The sequence below is a fragment of the Gopherus flavomarginatus genome, chromosome 2 (genome assembly GCF_025201925.1).
Source record: "Gopherus flavomarginatus isolate rGopFla2 chromosome 2, rGopFla2.mat.asm, whole genome shotgun sequence".
Taxonomy (NCBI): domain Eukaryota; kingdom Metazoa; phylum Chordata; order Testudines; family Testudinidae; genus Gopherus; species Gopherus flavomarginatus.
Genome location: NC_066618.1, coordinates 219,285,411 through 219,306,425, shown reverse-complemented (window position 1 = coordinate 219,306,425; position 21,015 = coordinate 219,285,411). Strand labels below are relative to the sequence as shown.

Below are 21,015 nucleotides of genomic sequence, written 5' to 3'. Positions count from 1 at the left end.
AACTCCGTCTGTTCAGAGAAACTTTCCTTATCAAACACAATGACTAGTTGCCCTGTATCCTTTAGACTGCAATATACTAAGAACAGGACCTCCTGAGCATGCGTGATGTTTCGTTATGAGGTCAGTCTCTCTTGCAATGCACATCGTTATTATTAGCTCCACTATAAGGTACCCAGTGTTGCTGCCATCCCCAGAAGGTCAGCCAGACAAGAATACTATGCAGCAAAATCTAAGGCTGACTTGGTGACTTCTGATGCAGATTTGTTTTCTTTTTCAGTAAGTGTGGACGTCTGTGTAAGTGTGAGACCATCATGGTGGCATTTAAAGGCGTCTGGACTCAGCCTTTCTGGAAAGCTGTTTCAGCAGAATTTTTGGCCATGCTAATTTTTGTCCTCCTCAGCCTTGGCTCTACAATCAACTGGGGTGGATCTGAAAAGCCTCTGCCTGTAGACATGGTCCTTATCGCTCTCTGCTTTGGACTGAGCATTGCAACCATGGTGCAGTGCTTTGGACACATCAGTGGTGGGCATATTAACCCTGCTGTGACTGTTGCTATGGTCTGCACTAGGAAGATCAGCCTTGCCAAGTCTGTCTTCTATATTGTTGCCCAATGCCTGGGTGCCATAGTCGGGGCAGGAATTCTCTACCTTGTCACACCCCCAAGTTTGGTGGGAGGCTTGGGAGTTACTACGGTAACAACTTTTGCTCCTATTCTTAAAGTAGAATAACTTTTTAGTGTCAGATTTAAACCCAGAAAGTAGAAGCGATGGTTTAAGTGCATTGCTGGTTTATTTACAACTCCTATATGTGGCTTAGATCTCTCATTAGGATGGGTTTATGCTGAGCAATTCTTTTACAGAAGATTTCTCTTCTAGAATTCCCCCAAATCTGGTAACAGAAGGCAATGTTAATCTACGTTCACAGTTTAAATATACATGCATGAAATACAATCTCAAGAAGAATTCTGAAATTAATTCTATGCCATTAGGATGGTGATTGAAAAAACATCAATTTAAAATGACACACTCCTGAAATAGATGGTGCCTTAGATTTCCACTTTGTTCTAAACTAATAAGGAATGCCATCAGTTAACCCTGTTGCAGGACTTATTAAAAATGCACTTGAGCCACACGCTGCTTAATTTTTAATTGAAATGTCAATTAATTAAGTCGGGGCTAATTAATGAATTTATAATTGAATAGTAAATTACAATGGTCCCAAGAAAAAAAGTTGTGCAAGTTTAAGTGCAGCATTTGCAAATTTGATACGTAATAAATGCAGTCTAGCTTTGGAGTTCTACATTAAAATCCAATAAGAACTTTCTTGGTCAGTCCATCGGTAATTTTCTATAGCTGTCAAAAAAAAAAATGAATCCATATCTTTCCAAAGTACAGTGCCGCTTCATCACTCTGCATGACTAAACATTTTAAATCACAGAACAATATTTGTAGTAGCTTTTTGAACTGCAAACTCACCTTTGCTTAATCTTCGGGGGTTGTTTCTTTTTCCAGGTACACGGAGATCTTTCCGCTGGCCATGGACTCCTGGTGGAGTTGATAATTACATTCCAGCTGGTTTTTACTATTTTTGCCAGCTGTGATTCAAAACGAAGTGATGTCACTGGTTCAGTGGCTTTAGCAATTGGATTTTCTGTTGCAATTGGACATTTATTTGCTGTAAGTTAATGACTTCTGTTTAAATAATAGAGCCCTTCTTCCACTGCCCCTACTCCAGAACTAGGTGGGAGCTCCAGGAGCCTTTAGAGTTGTAATTCTTTAGTAGCCTGTTGGGGATCCATTGCAAAGCCAACTGAAGTCAATAGGAGGCTTTCTATTGATAGGGCATTGGATCAGGCCTTTATCTGTCTATGTATATGTTAATTTTGTTAATTCTGTCACTAGAAGGGTGACCTGGAGAATGATAATATAGTCTGATACTACAAAGGTGGGCAGGAATACAAAATCAGAAATGCCTCAAAGTGGTTTGGGTGACAGTACAGTAACTCCTCACTTTACATTGTAGTTATGTTCCTGAAAAATGCGACTTTAAGCGAAACAATGTTAAGCAAATTCAATTTCCCCATAAGAATTAATGTAAATGAGGGGGTTCGGTTCCAGGGAAATTTTTTTCACCAGACAAAAGACTATATTATATATATACACACACACAGAGAGTATAAGTTTTAAACAAACAATTTAATACTGGTACACAGTGATGATGATTGTGAAGCTTGGTTGAGGTAGAGGAGTCAGAGGGTGGGATATTTCCCTTACTGCTAAATGATGAACTAGCAATTGGCTGAGCCCTCAAGGGTTAATTCTCTCCCTCTACAAGGCAGCAGGGATGAGGGAGATATGTGCATTTCCCCTTTAAGTATACTGCCTTGTTAATTAGATCAGCTTGCTGAGACCGCAGCTGCTGCAAGCTCCCTCCGTCCTGAGCCCTGGTGTGTTCCCCCTGCTCTATGGAAGATGGGGTAAGCAGGAGCAGGGGGGAGTGGGACCCCCTGACATACCCCCTCTTCCTTCCCTCTCCCCCACACAGCAAGCAGGAGTCTCAGGGAGCAGTGCTCATGGCAGTGGGGAGAGAGACAGCTGCAATTGCTAGCCTGCTGGGCAGTTGCAGCACAGGGAACTTAGGGGAGCAGGAGCTGATGGGGGGCTGCCAGTCCACCCTGGTTACAAGCCCCCACCAGCTAGCTGCAACAGGCTGCTCTTCCTGCAAGCAGTAGACAAAGCAGGCGGCTGCCAAACGATGTTAGAAGGGAGAATGTTCCCTAATTAATCAGCAATGTAACAATGAAACAACGTTAACTGGGACGACTTTAAGTGAGGAGTTACTGTACTGCATTACAGCAAATGGCGACAGTAAATGGTTGAATAATAATGTTCTAATAATAGCAATATTTAACATTTTATTTTTACTGTAGATCAACTACACTGGTGCCAGTATGAACCCTGCTCGATCATTTGGACCTGCAGTTATCATGGGGAAATGGGAAAACCACTGGGTAACTGCTTTTATGCTTCATTTACAATAGCAATAACCAACTACCAAATTATATTTTTTTCTTCATTTGCTCTTCTTATTCTTCATAATGTTCCCTAAAGACAATCACTGAGAAAGATGGCCACTGACCTGCCACAAACTTTACCATATTTATCTATTCTTTGCCTAAAGTACAAGTCTTAAAGTTGTACTCACTCTGTCCTGTGTGGGATGAATTATAATTGCCTATTGTGTATTTGGAGGTTGAGATTTTGAGGAGGTTGCAAGCATGGAGAGAGAATCAAGACATGTTAAAAACAAAAAACGCAATGTGATCAAAAGAATTGTTGTTATTGGAAAGAAAGATACTTTGAACTTGACTGCAAATCTCTCAGTCAAGCTGGTGAGTAGTTACTCAGGTAATCCTCTGGCTTCACATTTTCTAAATGCTTCTAAAAAAAGCAGGCCAGATATACAACATGAGAACTTCTCCATTTTGATCTGGCATCAGTGGGCATACATGAGTAACTGCTCACCAATGTGAGATAATGGGATCAGTATCTGGCCTTGTAAGAGTAAGACCATAGCTAAAAGCATAGATATTACCTGCTTTGATGAGAAAGCATCAGCCCAGCTAAGAGTACATGTGTAGGAAGCTTTTTTGATTAATAGATTTTGCAGTGCTAACAATGCAATAGTTTATTAAAGCATTCTAGATAAAATAATTATTAAAAACAAATTCACATGTGTTAGGAGAGAGGGCTAATGTCTTACTTTCCCCTAATTAAAGCAATGACAGTTATTTTTAGATACTCTTCCAAAATTATTTTTAAGAAGGCCACATACTCTCGTGTTTATCTATATTTCCTAATTTGAAACAATGAGCCCATCTTATTGCCCCTGCAGTTCATAGCAAAGCTTTCATTGCCTTCAACTGGAGCAGGATCAGGCCCATAGGCTCTGATCCTGCAAACGCTTACACCAGGCATAACTTTTCCCCCATTAGTCAACTTACTGAAGTGGTTTTACTCTTACCACCAAATGATTTATTCAACTTTTAAAACAACTGTAATTATACACAAGATTAATTAATTATCTAAAGCCATCTAATACATAACCAAAACTATAAATATATGTATAGTATTTATTTGTAGCAACAGCCCAGGGGAAGCAGAGCTGCTTGCTGCTTGAAAGATCCCTTCTGCTCCTGAAATAAGAGACAGTCACTTGCCCTTAGCAAAGGCAGGTGGGACCTGTAACAGTACATGGCTAACTAGTAGTGCAGGACTATTGGAAATTATGTTGAAGCAAATTGGCAACCATGGATCTGTGTGCAAGTAGGATAATTAGACATCTAACTACCTCTTCTGGGTGAATAGAAATCAAGTATGCAGAGCTGTCTGCAATTTCAGAGACCAGATTTGGATTCTTTTGAAAATGTGGTCCTAAAAATAGAAGTAGAAATATGTGTTTATGTACTTTGATTTGTTTTCTGCATTTATACACAAAAAAAATGAGGTGTTAATCTCCCTGTACTTCCAATTTCCCTTCTACAAAACTGGGATGATAGCACTTACCCATCTCATAAGCTTGTTGTGAGGACAAATTCATCAGCGTTTATGAAATGTTCAGATTCTCTGGCGTTAAAGGCCACAGGAGTACCTAGACAGACACAGCCTCATTGTTCAGATCACGTCCACCTCTGAGCAAGAGAGGTCGGTTAAGCTCTCTACTCAAGGGGCTTTGTGGACCGTCATCCTTTTAAAGTCTTCACTAAATTGCTTTTCTCTGAAACATTTTCCTTTCATCACGTACCCTTGTGGGGTTTTTTCCCTCTCTTGTAGGTCTATTGGGTGGGACCAATAATAGGAGCTGTCCTTGCAGGTGCCCTTTATGAGTATGTGTATTGCCCAGATACTGAGTTCAAGCGACATTTTAAAGATGTCTTCGGTAAGGCTACCCATCAGTCTAAAGGGAAGTACGTGGAGGTGGATGATAGCAGGAGCCAGATAGAGACTGATGACTTGATCCTGAAGCCTGGAACGGTTCATGTGATTGACATTGAGAGTGAAGACAAGAAGGGGAGTGATCCAACCAATGAAGTGCTCTCTTCTGTATGACTAGCAAGGAGCACTGAAAGCAGAGAACGGCCGACTAGAATGTCCACAGATATCCTTTCACCCATTAAAGAGACAGATCTACTGTAAACCAGACACCTGCAATATCTGAAAATGTATGGAGATGACAGCAGCTATGTAGTTGCTTCACCAAGCTATACACCTGCTCAGTTTGATTAGAAATGTACTATATTTAAGAGTCCCCATAGATTCTTCCAAATTCAGAAATGTCCTTTTGGGGGAGAGAGCATCCCCAAAGTCAATTGGAAAGAGCTGATAGCATTCCCATTTTAATAAGGCCATCAAAAGCAAGATGAAAATAGAGATGTTTAACATTCAGATTGACAGTTAAGACTTATCTTCAAATGCCTATAGCATGCAGACGTATTTATCAGATTATTATTCTGACATTTAATTGGCTGTTGTCAACCCTGATTAGAATGTCTTATCCATTAAAGTGTTCTTTGCAACGTTCAGTGACAATAATGCCAAAGTACAGCATGTAACAGAGTCATCCAAATTTAAGGTAGTATTTTTTGTTCTTATATATCCTGTCATTATTTCTTTACAAATTCTGAAAAAACTGTATTTTCATAGGCAAAAATTGGTTCCTGTCAGTCATCCTACCAATTTTCATCCATTACATATCCCTGTTCTGTTGTAAAAAATACTGCTTTCCTGCCATTCCCCACAACTAAAAATATTGAAGCCAAAGGCTCTGATCTACTGCAATAATGCTGTAAAACCTTTGAATGATTATGTATTGTATGCAGGTTAGCATAGTTGTCCATCTGGTGAAACGTTGTCTTGAGGTTCAGCTATTGACCATTTAGTATTAGCTGACTATAGGTCATGCAAGGAACCTGAAGGCCCACATGTTACTCAGTAACTCAAGTAAAAGGAAATAGATGTTCAGGTATCAGAAGAAAGGAAGGCGTTATCTGTTTTCAGTGCATTTATTCAAACAAATATCACCATGCTAATTTATATAACTAAACATTTAAATTACTCATCCACTTTGCTGACAATTTTATTTTTATTTATTAGCAAAATAAAGGTGGATTTTTAATTTTTTTAACTGTATTGAAGCACTGACTCAAAAATATTTGTAATAACAGCTTATATTGATATGATTGCTTTTGGTTTTGACTTTTTTTGCAAACGGATCTCTAGTTAGTTGAACAGCATCAATGATTGCGGCACTGTTCATATAATCTTATTCTTTCATTTCTGTGGCAAAGTTTCCTCTGTTAATTAAATTTGACAATAAGAAATGCAAGCATGTGATGCTTTTTAGAGAAACAGGGAAAGGGATGCCCCAATGATATTACGTGCAAAAGTGCTTAAGTGACCAATCCTTCCTTTATAGAAGTGTTTCAACAGAGGTAGCTAATCCAACATAAAACCTTTATAGAATCTTTTTAACAAGCTCATGGCTTTGTTCCTAACTAGTTGCATTGGATTTTTTGTTGTTGTCGTTGTTTTTTAGGTTTTTTTTTTATGATTTTGGCAATATGTTATTACAGTGCTTGTTGGAACACCATTTTCTGGCACCCTAGTTGTATAGGTTGTATCTACAACTTGAAATCTGTTCATGATTATTTAACTACAGTAAAAAAAAAAAAAAGGTTGTGGATTGTATGTAATAGACTTCTCTGTCCTTTGATTTACAATGTGTGCAAGTGTGTAACTCATTAAAATGAGTAAGGGGGATATATGTATGTATATAGAGTAATGGGATAACAGACCACTACTAAGTTCAAATCTGTGCATCATTGCATAAGGGCATCTCTAGCACCAATTTATTTCAATAAGTAGTCCAGGCATTATCATGTTATATTCATATTCCTGATCTCATCCTCTCTTTGATAGCTTCTGTCTCTGTAGCAAAGGGGGATGTTTTTCATGAATTGTATATATCTGATACAGGTGCCTCATCAAAAGTCAAGAATTCAAACATAAGAACATGCAAGACAATTTCAAATTGCACTGAATAATGTTGTCATGTGCTAAGGGTGAAATCCATCTCTGTGCAGAGAACAGTGCAAGGTCGCTACATATGCTGACCAGAGAGATTTTGCTAAACATTTAATAAATGCATGATTTCAGCAGGCTAACTAAAAGGGACAAGTTGTACAACATTCATGGACTGTTAGATAGACTTTGTTTCTTGCATTTCAATATTTTAAGATGCACAGTATACAGTGACTCATCACTTGTGAAGCTTGTACAGCCTCATGTTCTTTAGATACAAGGCTCTGGTTTTTGCACTCATGGCTCATCTAGACAAAAGCCAGATACTATGGCTGAGGTGAGCATGAAACCAGCCAAGTCAATACAGAGACCCTTTTTTCCCCTTGTAACACTCTTTGTTAATGAAGTGTGGCGAACACTCAGAGCCAGTCCCAGAAGAGCGCCTCACACAAGGAAAGAAACAATGATAAGATACAGAATGTTCAACAACGAAGGGAAAAAAGGAGGCAGCCAAAACAAATAGGACAAACTGATGTAGAATATTGCCCCCTGCTCTCTATAGACTTAGGAAGGAAGAGTCAGAAAGTGAGATACAGTGGCTCTGCTCCTATTCCATTTAAATTAGAGTCATCAAGAAGTTTGCCATTGACTGCAATGGAAACAGGATCAAGGCCTAAAGTATGTTTTCACTGAGTCCTTTCTTAGGGCTTTCTCCTGTTCTCTGACCCATGATGCACTTCTAGGGATAGCTCAGTGGTCTGCCAAACCCAGGATTGTAAATTCAATCCTGGAGCGGGCCATTTAGAGATTGGAGGCAAAAATCTGTCTGGGGATTGGTCCTGCTTTGAGCAGGGGGGTTAGACTAGATGACCTCCTGAGATTCTATGATCTGTTTTTCAAAATCAGAGGTCAAGAGAGAGCCATCAGGTATGCTGTTTCATTTTGCAAGTACATGCGTTGGATTTGTGTTTTATGACCCAAGCCTAAAATAAACTCCAGCCGTACTCCTCTTTATCATCTGTTCTTCAGCACCACAAGGAGAGATCACCATTTATCCAAGCCACAGTTTGATCTCTCTAACAAATTGATTTAGCCTGATGTATTGATTTTTGTGTTGCTTCTAAGTTGTTTTATGGTGGTATCATTAACATACAATATTTGGGTTAAACAATATAGACTTACACAATCTTTTTAACTGTTTGTATGTGTGATTGCCTTAATTTTTAGAATATATTTATTTGTATTTTAGTATTCTTTCATGTTCACTTATGCTATACATTTTTTCAGCTATAAGTTTGTTGCAGCTCGTAATGTAACCAATGACCTATTAAGTGATATGTGGGACATTTAAAGCTTAAAACTTATTTCGTTTATTATGGCAGATGGTCACTGCAATAAATACACCAGGTGTGTCATTATAATCCCAGAAACTAGAGATGGAGAAGAGTTCTTGTATCTGCTCTGTCAGTATAGGATTGTTTCTTACAATAGATGCACATCATGGCTACTGTGTTCAAAATATTTATTTTTAATTACTGTAAACCATAGGAAAAAGATGAACATTGACGGTGGGGTGAACTTAAGCAAATACTTTGTTTGCAAATACCTTAAGTAATCTATCACCCAAATGATTACTGATCTCAGCAAAAATGTGATTCCTGAAACTTCTGATATATTGTAATTCTTACCCCATTGAAGTGTAACTAGAAGCTGTATCATTGACTACGATGGGAGTAGGAGTAGGCCAAAAATCTCATATCACATGCTGTGCTTATATCTAGTATATGTGTTAGTACACAAACTTTCTGCAATATATTTTGTTTCTAGTCATCAGTACTCTGCTACAACGGTTAGTTAAAAACATCTTTTAAAATAATCTTACATATTTCCATCTTTTAAATGTTTGGTTTCAAAGATGTAACATTTGTGCTTTGCAATGTTTAGACTGCAGCTTATGAAAATGTATGCCAGATATTCTACACTCGACAATGTTGACTATATTAGAGAAATTACAATCTGGATATTTTATTCTAAGATCAGAGATGCAAACTAGCTATCAAATTTATGTAACTCACCGTCAAGGCGTGTGCGTCTGAGTTGTGCAAGGACTCATTAAATAAACAGGCATGAAAATATACACTCAAGTATTTATTATTCTCTTATATGAACCAAGTCATAATGTATAAGTACTGTAATTCAGGATAAATTGTGTAAAACAAACTGAATACAGGGATGTTTCCACAAAGTTATGTATTATTGAAACATTAGTCACCACAATAGCAAAGCTAATGTAATAGTATTTTAAACTTCCAACGTGTAACATTTGGAATAATCTACTTAAATATATGCTATAAAATAAATAGGTGCTTGTCTGGTGCATTTCTCGTGCATTGCTGTATCTCATAATGTTGAACTATTGTAAATAAACTATTGTCTGTTTTAAAAAAATATATTTGGTCACTGGAAACTATTTTAAAACTATAGCTAAAGAACATTATACAAACAAACAGCAGGTGTCTGAGACCTTCAAATGAACAGATTTGTGCTGTAAAGAATGAATGACTGTGAGAGAGAGCATCTCCCATCAGTGAACAGATGGATGTGTTTCTGGAAAGACTCCACAAATTTACTGACACAAGCTGAACAAATTTAGGCAAGGGGTTAAATTGGTTTAAGTGCATCGACATCAGGAGTTTGCACCCATTTAGGTAGATCAATTTAAAATTGAGTTAGAGTGGTTCCACTTTTCTTGTAGAGCCAAGGGGTAACATTTTTAAAATTTTTATTTGTCAAAAGTGACATAGGCTCTTAAGTGCCTAAGTCATATTGTCTGTCTTTCCCTGAGCGCTAAGTGCCTAAGACAGGCCACTAAATGAGAATTTGACTCATAAGTCACATGCACACTTTTGAGAATTTTACTCAAGACCTTGGAAGATGATAGGTAAACTTGCTGAGGAGCTAACAGAAAGGCCAGCAAATGTGGAAAGTGTGTCAGATCAATGGCAACTGTATCCTCATCAATGGTAATTCACAGAGTCTACTGATACAAATTACCTCATTTCCTCAAAATCAAAATACTCCTCAAATCAACTTCCTCATAATCAAACTTTCTTTTGGACTCTTATCAAGAGTAGATTGTAGAGTGTTTCATGTATTTTAACCCCTCTTAACTTTTATCAGTCTGATAGGACTATCTTGGTTATTAATGCTTTTTCTTTCTTTCTTTTCTTTCTTTTTTGTCCTTTACCTATTAGAAAAACAACTGATACAAGTACAAAGACATAAAAATAACCTCACTTAAAATCACAAGATATTCTTCAATGGAGCAACAAATCTTTTGTTATTAATCTCTAACCTTGTCATTTATGAGAGAAAAAAAGAGGCACCTTCTATGGGGCTCACTATTCCACTCATAGCAAACATGGTTCATAACCTGTATCCTGTAAGTACATATGGTAGCTGCCTGTCAAACTTTTCATCTCCAATTCTCTTTTGGCTATGAATGCTCAAAAAAGCTATGCAATTCATCTACTTTTTCAGAAGATTATATCGGTATAAAGTATAATAGGCTTGTGTGGGTGAATGCACAACTGGACATAGCTGCAGGACTTAATCTTTCCCATGCTTCCACCATCATAAAAGGAAATGGTATAGTAATATAGTATCTTAAGGTGCTAGAACCTTGACATGTTCCTCTCTGTGTTGCTGAAGTCCATTATTTCCTGTAAGGAGTCATGTAGACTTTTTTTTCACTTGAGTCATTTAAAGGCAATGTGGTGGTTTACTGTGTTTTAGAATCTGAGATTCTAGCACTGTAAAGTACCGTACTGCTCTCCCAATATTAGGCAACTGGGGACTGTTCTCTTCTACATTATAATTAAGTCCAGGTATTCTGTATGCTATGTTGTGTCAATTGATTATTTGCTTTGTAACAGCATCTTATTAGTTAAAGTCGGGTCAGGCTGACTCAGCAGTCATTTGGTTTTTTGTGTTTCTTTTTTTTCAAAAATGCCTAAGCCTTTGTAATTCTGATGATGAGTCTGTTCTATTCAGGTTCTCATACCACTCCCATCTCCTGGTATCTGTGAGCCTAGCTACTTAACAAGGATCTCTTTAGATTGACATGCTGCCATGTTATTTATTCTGTGCAAATAAATTCTAACTGAATGGGCTCACCAATTATCAGGGGCCAAATTCTTCAACTTCACTGGATCTATGTTGATTTAAACCAGCTGAAGATCTGGCCCTGCTGTTTTTAGAATGTGGATAGAATCATCAATGGCCCAGAGGTCCAATAATACATTTTGAAAAGGCTAATATGTTTCTGTGGCAACTTCCAGGGCTCTGATTTGACAATGAAAAATTGAGGAGAGATCCAGTACAGCAATATGCTGTCCCTGTGCCTTCTGAGCATATACCCAGGAATATATAGTAAGATAAAGACTAACGTGTAATGATTAAACATGACAGAGTAAGGACAAAATGAACTGCAAAGACCAGGCAGATGTACAGAGATGTTTGGCTGTGCTGTTGTTTGCCCACTGGTGTTGCTCCAGAGAAACAGCTGCACAGCATCTTCTCAGAGCTGACTCAGACCAGCTGCGCTGGGTAGGTTGCACACAATCAAACACAAATGTTTCAAATGCAGTTTCTTCCCTCCCCCCTTCCCACAGCTGTCCAGAGCAGTTCAAGTCTACAGTGGGGAGGGCATACAGTGTTAGGCTACAATGCAGAAGCTGCTGTAGCCTTGACAGTAAAATGTGAGTATAATGCTGTGTGTCCTGCAACCTTTTATCTTTGAAAAAGCCTGGAAAATAAAACAGAGGCAGTCTTAATATAGAAGGTCAGAGAGTCCCTCTGGATCTATTTGCCATCCAGGTCACTCCTAGAGTGATTCTTGAAAATTTATTTCATAGATTAATTACACTGAGTGTAAATAACTTCTATCTAGCTTCATTTAATACCACTTTCCTTTAGCCTATGCTACAAATTTATAGCATCTAAGGTTTTCAATATAACACCTATTGCCATTTTGTCTGAGGGCTGGAGAAAAGACCAGAGCAAGATGATCTTTTTCTTTCTCCAGCCAGAGGAGCATGGTTTTGTGTATATGTAAGATTTTTTTTCCCCTCTTACATATCTATTGTCCTTTCTGTACATCACAACTTTATTTTATATACCATCTTTCCAACATGCTGCATCCTGAAATGCTTTTCAGACTTAAACAGCACAATTAGTTTACACTTTACCATGGTGATGTCTCTTATTCTCCTTATTCACCCAGGAATATGGATTGAGGATGCTGGAACTTTTTTTTTTAATGATTAATATCCTCATATTGCAATATCTGTTTACATCCTTTGCTATAAGTTCTCCATTTCTACATCTTTCCTCCACAGAGAGAAGTTCTTTCTATGTGGTTCAGGCAGAACTTGGCATTTAACAATGAAGTTGCAAATGCCTGAGTTTCTGATAGAAACTTTGAACTTTGATTTTGCGGATAATTTTCCATATTAATAATCAAGACACCATGAACTTCACTACCAGCTGGACTGAAATTCTGTCTTTAAGTTCTGAGATTCTGTGACTTTGGTGTAGTAGACTTGAAATTGTGTGGAAGCATAATTTAAATTAAAATCCCCTCCATTTTTAAAGCAAACACAAAAGCAGAATAATAAAAGCCCTGCATTGTTATATACTAAAATCAATTTAGTGTACGTTGTCCCCAACACATAACTGCATCATAGATGGAGTCAGGTAGAGGCAAACTGGAGGTTTTAGCAGGAGTGCGGGCATAGCTGAGACTTTTGACATCTGAGAGAGCATGAGAGACATTTGAGATAAGCACAGTAATTTTGTATCCTTAGATGTTTGTTCTAAAATGAACATCAAATAAATAGCTAACACTGGAGAACTCCTATCTTTAGGTTTCAACCCATTAAGAAGAATAGGGCAGTTCACACCTCCCTAAGTTATTGTTTCAGGCTCTCTGCAGATGAATGACAATAACACTGCATTTGTTAACCTGGAAAATGTGAACCAAACATAAATTTCACATGAGGGCTTAATGAAAGCCTGGATTCCGGAGTCAATTTTGTAGCAAGGCATAGATTCCATTATCTATTTCTCAGCCATAGAAATGCAGAATTCTTAGGGCACTAATAATAATTGGTTTGTATTTATGTAGTATTGATTGTGTAGTTGAGCTGAATTCATAACGTTGTTGATCTGCCAGACCCCAGAAAAGACCAGGACATGTTGTACGACAGGGGTGGGCAAACTATAGCCCGGGGACTGCATCTGGTCCTTCAGACATCTTAATCCGGCCCTCAAGCTCCTGCTGGGGACCAGGGTCCAAGGCTTTCCCCACTCCAGCCAGGGAGCGAGGTCAGGGGCTTGCCCCACTCTGTGCATGCTGCGGCTCTGCACAGCTCCTGGAAGCAGCAGCATGTTCCCCCTCTGGCTCCTACACATAAGGGCAGCGCCTGCAGACAAGACAGCACACAGAGCTGCCTGGCTGTGCCTCCATGTAGGAGCTGGCGAGGGGACATGCCCTGCTTCTGGGAGCTGCTTGAGATAAGCGCCACCCAGAGCCTGCACCTCTGACCCCCTCCCATGTCCCAACCCGCTGCCCCAGCCCTGATCCCCCTCCCACCCTCCAAATTCCTCAGTCCCAGTCCACAGCACCCTTCTGCACCCCTCATCCCCAGCCCAGAGCCTCTTCCCACACCCTGAATGCCTAATTTCTGGCCCCACCCCAGAGCCTGCATCCCCAACCAGAGCCCTCACTCTCATACTCCAAACCCCAATTTTGTGAGCATTCATGGCCCGCCATACAATTTCCATACCCAGATGTGGCTTTCACGTCAAAAAGTTTGCCCACCCCAGTTGTACAAGGACCTTAATAAAGTAGGGACTTCTAGATAGAAGGTTGCTCTCTGCTAAGTACTTGAAGTCTGATGTCTTTCTGCTCATGATCTCTTAACACATACTACGCTGTTCATTGAGAACACTGCATCCCACAGCTCTGTTGTGAAGTAGCTAAGTGCTTTGTTGTTTTACAGATGGCTAAACATGAGGTTCAAGGGAGGTTGTGATCTGTCGATGTGTCCCAATAAGTTAGTAACAGACCTTGAATGGAAATAAAACCTAGAGATAACTCTTGCTCAGAGCAACAATAAATCAGCCAAAAAGGGATTGCTTTAACTCCTAAATTTCCCTGGTAGTGTCACTCCCCATAAAAAATACAATGCAAATAACAATGAGAACATTGTTATAAAAATGGAGATTAACAACACAACCAGAATTATTCAGAATGTATCAAGCGTTGGTAATACACATGGTGAGGGTGGGTGCCTAGCAGAAGTGTATGTGCCAGGCCCCACAGCCTTTAAGCAGATATTTTTCCTCAACTAACCCATCAGCGAACTGGAAGGCAAAGTCATCTTGAAAACCTTATTCAAGAGTATCATGATTACTGTGGAACTGCACTCCACTTGGTGGGAGCAGCAGCAGCGGGAAGGGCTACCCTAATTGTTCAGGGGATGGGCCTCTCCAGAGCCAGGGCCCCATCAGAGCCCTGGTTGATTAGAGAACTAACGGGAAATCCCACCACTTCTGTCTGCTGCCAGTTCTTCCATTGGAGGGTGGGGATGCTACTGGAGAAAAGATTTCATGGGCTGCTGTGGAGGGTCTATCATGCTTCAGGCCCATAGTGTGAGCTCAGAACTGAGAGACAGGCCTAGGGAGCAGCTAGATGCATGACTACTATGAGCTTGCATTACAGTCAAGATTCAGTCACCTTCAAAAGGAACAGAGGTGACCTGACTGGTGAGTGTGGGACAACTGAGGAGAGGCAGTTTGAACTGTGTGCTTATTGATAGCATTTGAGTTATCTTTGTTGTATTGGCTCGATTAGACCAGTAAGGCCAGACCCAGCTATTCAAAACTAATGAGTTAGGCTCCCCCCAAATCATACAATTGACTTTAAGGTCATGAGATTTTAAAAAAATAATAAATGTTGGCTTCTTTTTATTTAACTTCTGGATTGTGAACCTGTGTAAAGTCAAGTCATAGTTTTACTATTTCCTCTCAATCATGAGGGCTGAAAACTTATTTTTTAATAATAAATAAAAGGTGGGATTCTCACGTATATATGTGACCCCTGTACCTGGGGTTTGGGAAATTGGTGATAAAATCACAAGTGTTGGCAATACTGTCTTGTTTGCACTACCTCTCCCTTTCAGTGACACGGGTTCTGCAATAAAGGTGCCGGACTAAAGAGGTGTGCATTGGAACGATTCCTGGGCAAAATGCTGTCACCCCAAAGGCTGTAGGAATGTTCTTCACCCCAATGCAAGGGGTGGGAGTTTGGTAAAACTTACCGGAGAGGGAGCCCTCACCATAATTACAATTGGTTAAAACTTCCTTCCAGGTTGCCATACATGAGATTTTTGCCCCCTGTTAAGTATGGCAGAGTAGTTGGGAGAAACCTATTGATACCAAATGTCTCTCTTTACAGATTTCTTGCATAGACCCTGTCTGGCCTCGAAGTTGACTCTCTTGAGAGTCCAAATAACTGGAGTAACAGTATTAGAGCTGCTATATATTGTAGTGTTGCTTGTTCACCAAACACAGTGTTCCATCAAAATAATTTCCGTGTCATCTACAAAGCTTTTGTCAAAATACAGTTGCAAGTGTAGCCGGGTAGGGAAGGTGTTTGTGCTGTTAATTAGGAAGTCTAAGTTGAAGATGAGCTCATGGTCTCAGGGGAAGATATTATTTGTTCTAATCTCTTTGGGGAATGAGCTATCATCTCTGCAAAAGTCACCTGATTTGTGATGGCCATTCGTATCAATACTCTGTAACAGAGTTTTAATTTTCTACTGCAAGGAAAATTCACTACTGTCCAGAAAAAATATATTAAAATTACATGTCTGAAATGCACTAGTGTCCTAATTAATAGTATTAAGGTTGACCAATTTAACTGTGCTCAGTAAAGAAGCTAAGCCCTTTGGGAAGTACTTTTAAATCTAGAGATCAGTGTGTCTGGTACCAGAAATGCGCAAGCACTTAAGCATATTTGGTCTTGAAAGCTGGGAACATGAGCATTCAGGTGCGTTCTTAGGAACCTACAGAGTTGTCAATGGGCACATTTTTCTGATCGGCACGAACACTTTTATGGTAAATATGCACGCAAGTCCAAATACGTTGTGTGCGCTTATGCATGGACTTCTGATTAGTTTTAAACGTTTTCCCTTCATGTACACTATTGGGGAGAGTACTTCTACCCTAACTGGGATAACAATTTTAAGAGTCAGCATACCATACTGTATAATGGCAGCTGAAACTAAGACAGGTTGCATAGTGGATACAGCACTAGAACTCCAGAGACCTGGGTTATATTTCCAGCAGTGCCACTGAACTGTTAGGTGACTTTGGGCCAGTCACTTAACTGCCCCGTGCCTCAGTTTCCTCATCTGTAAAGTGGGAACAATGATAATCACCTCCTTTGTAAAGCACTTTGAGCTCTAATGATGAAAAGCGCGATATAAGAGCTAGCTATTATTACTGGTATTGTAATTATTAAGTAAGCTGGAGCCTGATAAGAAACAACCATCCATGTCTGTCTTTGATAATCTGTCACCCAAACTACATGTACTTAATGCATGGACTCTGTTTACAAATCAATCCTGCCAGCTCTCCAATCATTTTTCTTGCCCATCTCCGAACTCCCCTGCATTTGTCAATGCCTTTGTGGTCTTGTAACACCTGGAACTCATTGCAGCATTACTGATGCGGTCACAGTGATGTAGGGAGAAAGATTAATACCTCCCAGCTCTAGGATGCCTCTGAATATGCAACTCAAAATTGCCTTTGCTTGCTGTCATGCTGCATTATAAACTCAACAGGCCAAATTCTGCTCTGATTTATTACCTGTGCAGTTCCACACCATTGACAGACTAGGAGAAGGTGTTAATATGCTTTTTCCTCAGTAGCTCTTAAAGAGCTTCACAATCTTTTTAACGTATTTATCCTCACTGCACCCTTGTGTGGTAGGGAAGTGTTGTTATCTCCATTTTTCCAGATGGGGACCTGAGTCATAGAGACACTAAGGGACTTGCCCAACGTCACAGAGGAAGTCTGTGGCAGAGCAGGGAATTGACTCCAGGTGTCCTAAACTCTAAGCTAATGCCCTAACTGTTGGCCTAGCCTTCCACTCATAAGTGGATGATCATATCCACTTTGGTGCCTAAAGTCACCTCTAGTGCTCTTTTAACATTACCGTTTGCTGGCTCTTTCCTTTCAGTTGATTATCTGTATTTTTCAGATTTGTTTTTCCAATTTGAATCTCACTGACTATGAAAATTACAATTTTAAAATGCTGGGGTGGGGGCAATTTGAAACTCCACAAACATAACAAGGCACCAAGCCTAATCCTGACCAGCATTACCTCCTCCTTTGTCCTGCCTCCGTTCAGCATCGGGGCTGAAATCCTAGTCAATGCTCGATGTGCTAGGGAGGTCCAGCTGTCCTGCCAGCTCATGCACCATTCCCACAAGGAGCACAATTTGCTAGCTAAGTACTGTGGCATGCCTCCAACTGATTGATCCAGGTGTTGGTTAGAGTTGCCTGCTGCATTTCACTGAACATGTCACAAACCTTTCTGGCATCCTGACCTAGCCAATGGCATCCTAAAAGCAAAGGACATGCCAGGCAGTTTTTCAGCTCACCTACTTGCTGCTGGTGAGAGACTCGGTCATATCCTGTTATCGTTCCTGACTAGAATACATCAAACCTAGGAAATCCCAACATCCCTGAGTCATTAAAACTATAGGCAAAAATATTAACTTTTCTTCAACAGAGCTGCCAACTTTGAAACTTTCACTTTGTAGCAACCAAAGAGGTCTGAACTGGTGAGATGAGAGAGGGGAAGAAACAAGCAGAAGCAAAGAGATGGCCAAGAAGCAGGAGGGAAAAATCAGTGCAACCATAAGGTAAAAACAACAAGCACTTGTCAAGCTTCATCAGAGCCTCCTGCACTTGCTTCATTACATGCACATTGTACAATCTCGGATAGGAAGAACTTGGCACTTGTCATTAGTGAGATAACTTTGCTCGCTCTGTTTTAAATGACAGCCACATTGTGCCACCTTATGGTAACACTAGTTTCTTTTAGTTTCATATAGTGGGGAGGCAACCTTTTTTATCTTTCATTATTTTGAGAGTGATTTGAAAAGAGAATAATTGTTTAATATGATATACTAAGACGCCAAGAAACTGTGGCATGGCTATAAATCTCCCATGTGTCACATGCACTAAAAGAGTTGAAGAAATTTTAAAATATAGGTTAAATGTTGTCATACTTGATCTATACTGCTGACTTGTCTGGCACTCACACCTAAACAACCTTGTTTGTGTCTATATTTAAAAATAGGTATATCTCCATATATTTATCTCAGAGAACTGGAAGGGACCCTGAAAGGTCATTGAGTCCAGTCCTCCTGCCTTCACTAGCAGGACCAAGTACTGATTTTTGCCACAGATCCCTAAGTGGCCCCCTCAAGGAGTGAATTCACATCCCTGGGTTTAGCAGGCCAATGCTCAAACCACTGAGCTATCCCTCCCCCCATTTGTTTATATATAAAAATGACCTTTTAACAACTGCATCAAGTAAATTGCATGTACCTGAGTTCAATGCTTTATGTCCGAATCCTTTACAGAATACATCCCTTCCATGTTCTCTTGTAGCAGTACAGTATTTAGAGTAGTCAAATATTATAGTTAGGGATTCTTATGTATATTTAAAGATGACTCTTTCAATAGAAAATACCCTTCCAGTGAAACCCATATGACTTGTTTTAGCTGAGACAAGGTGGATGAGGTGATATCTTTTACTGGACCAATTTCTGATGGTGAAAAAGACAAGCTTTCAAGCTTACACCCATTCCCATAGCACTTCTCCGCACAAGCCCTCTTCACCTATTGTCTCTCATTTCCTCTCCTTCCCTTTTACTTTTTTCTTTTTTATTTCCCTGTTTACAACAATTTTTTACATGTGACTTGACACACATTTTTTTTTGTTCTCGTTGGATATTTCAACCCTTTGCACTCTGTGGGACATCCTCCTTCATTAAATTGGACACATCTGTCCCCAGTATTCCACTATGCCAGACATTTTACCTTCCCCCAGGAAATTTGATGTAAAGGTGAAGAACTTTATTTGTCATAAACTACAGCTAAGATGACAACGCGGTGATCAGCAGTTCACATACCCTTCCTCCTCTTTATACCTATTACTATCATAATAAAACCTATTACTAAATGATAGCAAGATTGTCTTGATAGTAAATGCTGCATACTCCAAGTATAGACTGTTCCCAGAATGACCTGTCATACTAAGGTTATGGTGCCCAGAAGCACATTGCACACACCCTGGTATTTCTTATTGGAATTCATTTGTGTATATACTTTACATCTGGCACATAGCCTTCAAAATTCACTCCACTGGTCCTGCTCACCTGTGTTATCTGACTGAAAAAGCAAACAAAACAGGCTAATGATATTTTTTTTTCAGTTGATATGGCAGCATCAGCAATGGCGCAGGGCTTTGATCTTTGTTTTCCAGTCTAAGTCAAATCTGTCCGTAATCCCAATGATGTAAAAAGCATTCTGTTCCAGTACCTCTGGTTAGTAATGTGAGATTTGTAAAGATCTCTGATAAAATTAATTAAAAGGATTTCAGTTGTCTTTGCACTTCTTGATTTTGGTTGGCAGTGGAGGTACAAAAGACCTGAGACAGGCAATGGGTCAAGTTCTGCCACTCTTATTAGTTCATAGATAGATTATTAAGGTTGGAAGGGACCTCAAGAGATCATCTAGTCCAATCCCCCAAATGGCCCCCTCAAGGATTGAACTCACAACCCTGAGTTTAGCAGGCCAATGCTCAAACCACTGAGCTATACACCACAAGCTGTCCCAGAATCTGAGTGAGGATATCAGACTGTGGCCCTCACTAAGCTTACACCAAAGGTCACATGCTATGTCATTTAGTTCAACTTGTTTATTTCTCTTATGCCTTGTATTTGTGTATCAAAAGGTCCTACTGTTAATAATTAAACAACTACCCCAGCTCTGATTAATATACCGTAAATAGCTCAACGAGCTCTAGATCATGCTTTTAACGTGTAGTCCACAGTCAGGGGCAGTGTGGTGGCACGCTGTCGTAGGGGGAATTGGGGATGAACAGGGAGTGCCTCTAGGAGAGGTCTGTAAGGAAATCTGACCTGAAATGTGGCAGCTGAGCATGCTGTCTCCTGTACCATAGAATAGTTGTTCCTGCTGCTTGTGGACTGCAGCTCTTCATTTGCAATGTCTGATCCTTCTCCTGTTTTACTTCAAAGGGAATAGGATTGGGCTAATACGGTAGTGACCATGAGTAATGAGGTGAACAATGTTTGTGTCAGAGCCAGGACATTTGCCACATCACTTTTCTCCTTTTTCCTCCCTTTAACTATCTGTACTCTGACTATAAATATTCAATGATTTTCCAGTCAAAGAATGTATTTGCCCTTCCTCCATCTTCAGTTTTTTGGTTTTGCTCACTATTAGCATCATTTGCTAAATATACTAAATGCTGTTTACGTGGGTCATTAGCTTCAAGACCTTCATGTTTCTTTCACCAAACCCCCCTCTAAGACTTTCACAAATGATAATTTCTGATCAGTCCTTCTATGGACAAAGGAGTTAGATTAACGCATACCTATGTCTTAAACACACAAACCTGCACTCAAATCAGTGCCAGTAACTGCCTATATAGATCTAAGGTTTTTTTTTTTTTAAAGTGAGAAAATACTCTAATCTCAGCAACTATGCATAGGATCTGTAGTGATATTGGTTAATGCTCTCACAAATAATACTTAGGAGAGTTGCATTA

General features: G+C 39.6%; 1 protein-coding gene across 1 annotated transcript; it reads left to right on the top strand.

Annotated features, from left to right (window-relative positions):
* Nucleotides 1-277: 277 nt before the first annotated feature.
* AQP4 (aquaporin 4) lies at nt 278-9,045 on the top strand. The gene is made up of 4 exons (XM_050942009.1): nt 278-692; nt 1,512-1,676; nt 2,930-3,010; nt 4,833-9,045. The coding sequence occupies exons 1-4, from the start codon at nt 312-314 to the stop codon at nt 5,106-5,108; spliced, it is 903 nt and encodes a 300-aa protein (XP_050797966.1). The 5' UTR covers nt 278-311; the 3' UTR covers nt 5,109-9,045.
* Nucleotides 9,046-21,015: the final 11,970 nt, after the last annotated feature.

Bases quoted from the DNA above. Each gene is read 5' to 3' on its own strand.
- AQP4 (XM_050942009.1), top strand. From the start codon at position 312: ATGGTGGCATTTAAAGGCGTCTGGACTCAGCCTTTCTGGAAAGCTGTT. The intron at 693-1,511 runs GTAACAACTTTT...TTCTTTTTCCAG, and splicing joins GAGGCTTGGGAGTTACTACG to GTACACGGAGATCTTTCCGC. The intron at 1,677-2,929 runs GTAAGTTAATGA...TTTTTACTGTAG, and splicing joins CAATTGGACATTTATTTGCT to ATCAACTACACTGGTGCCAG.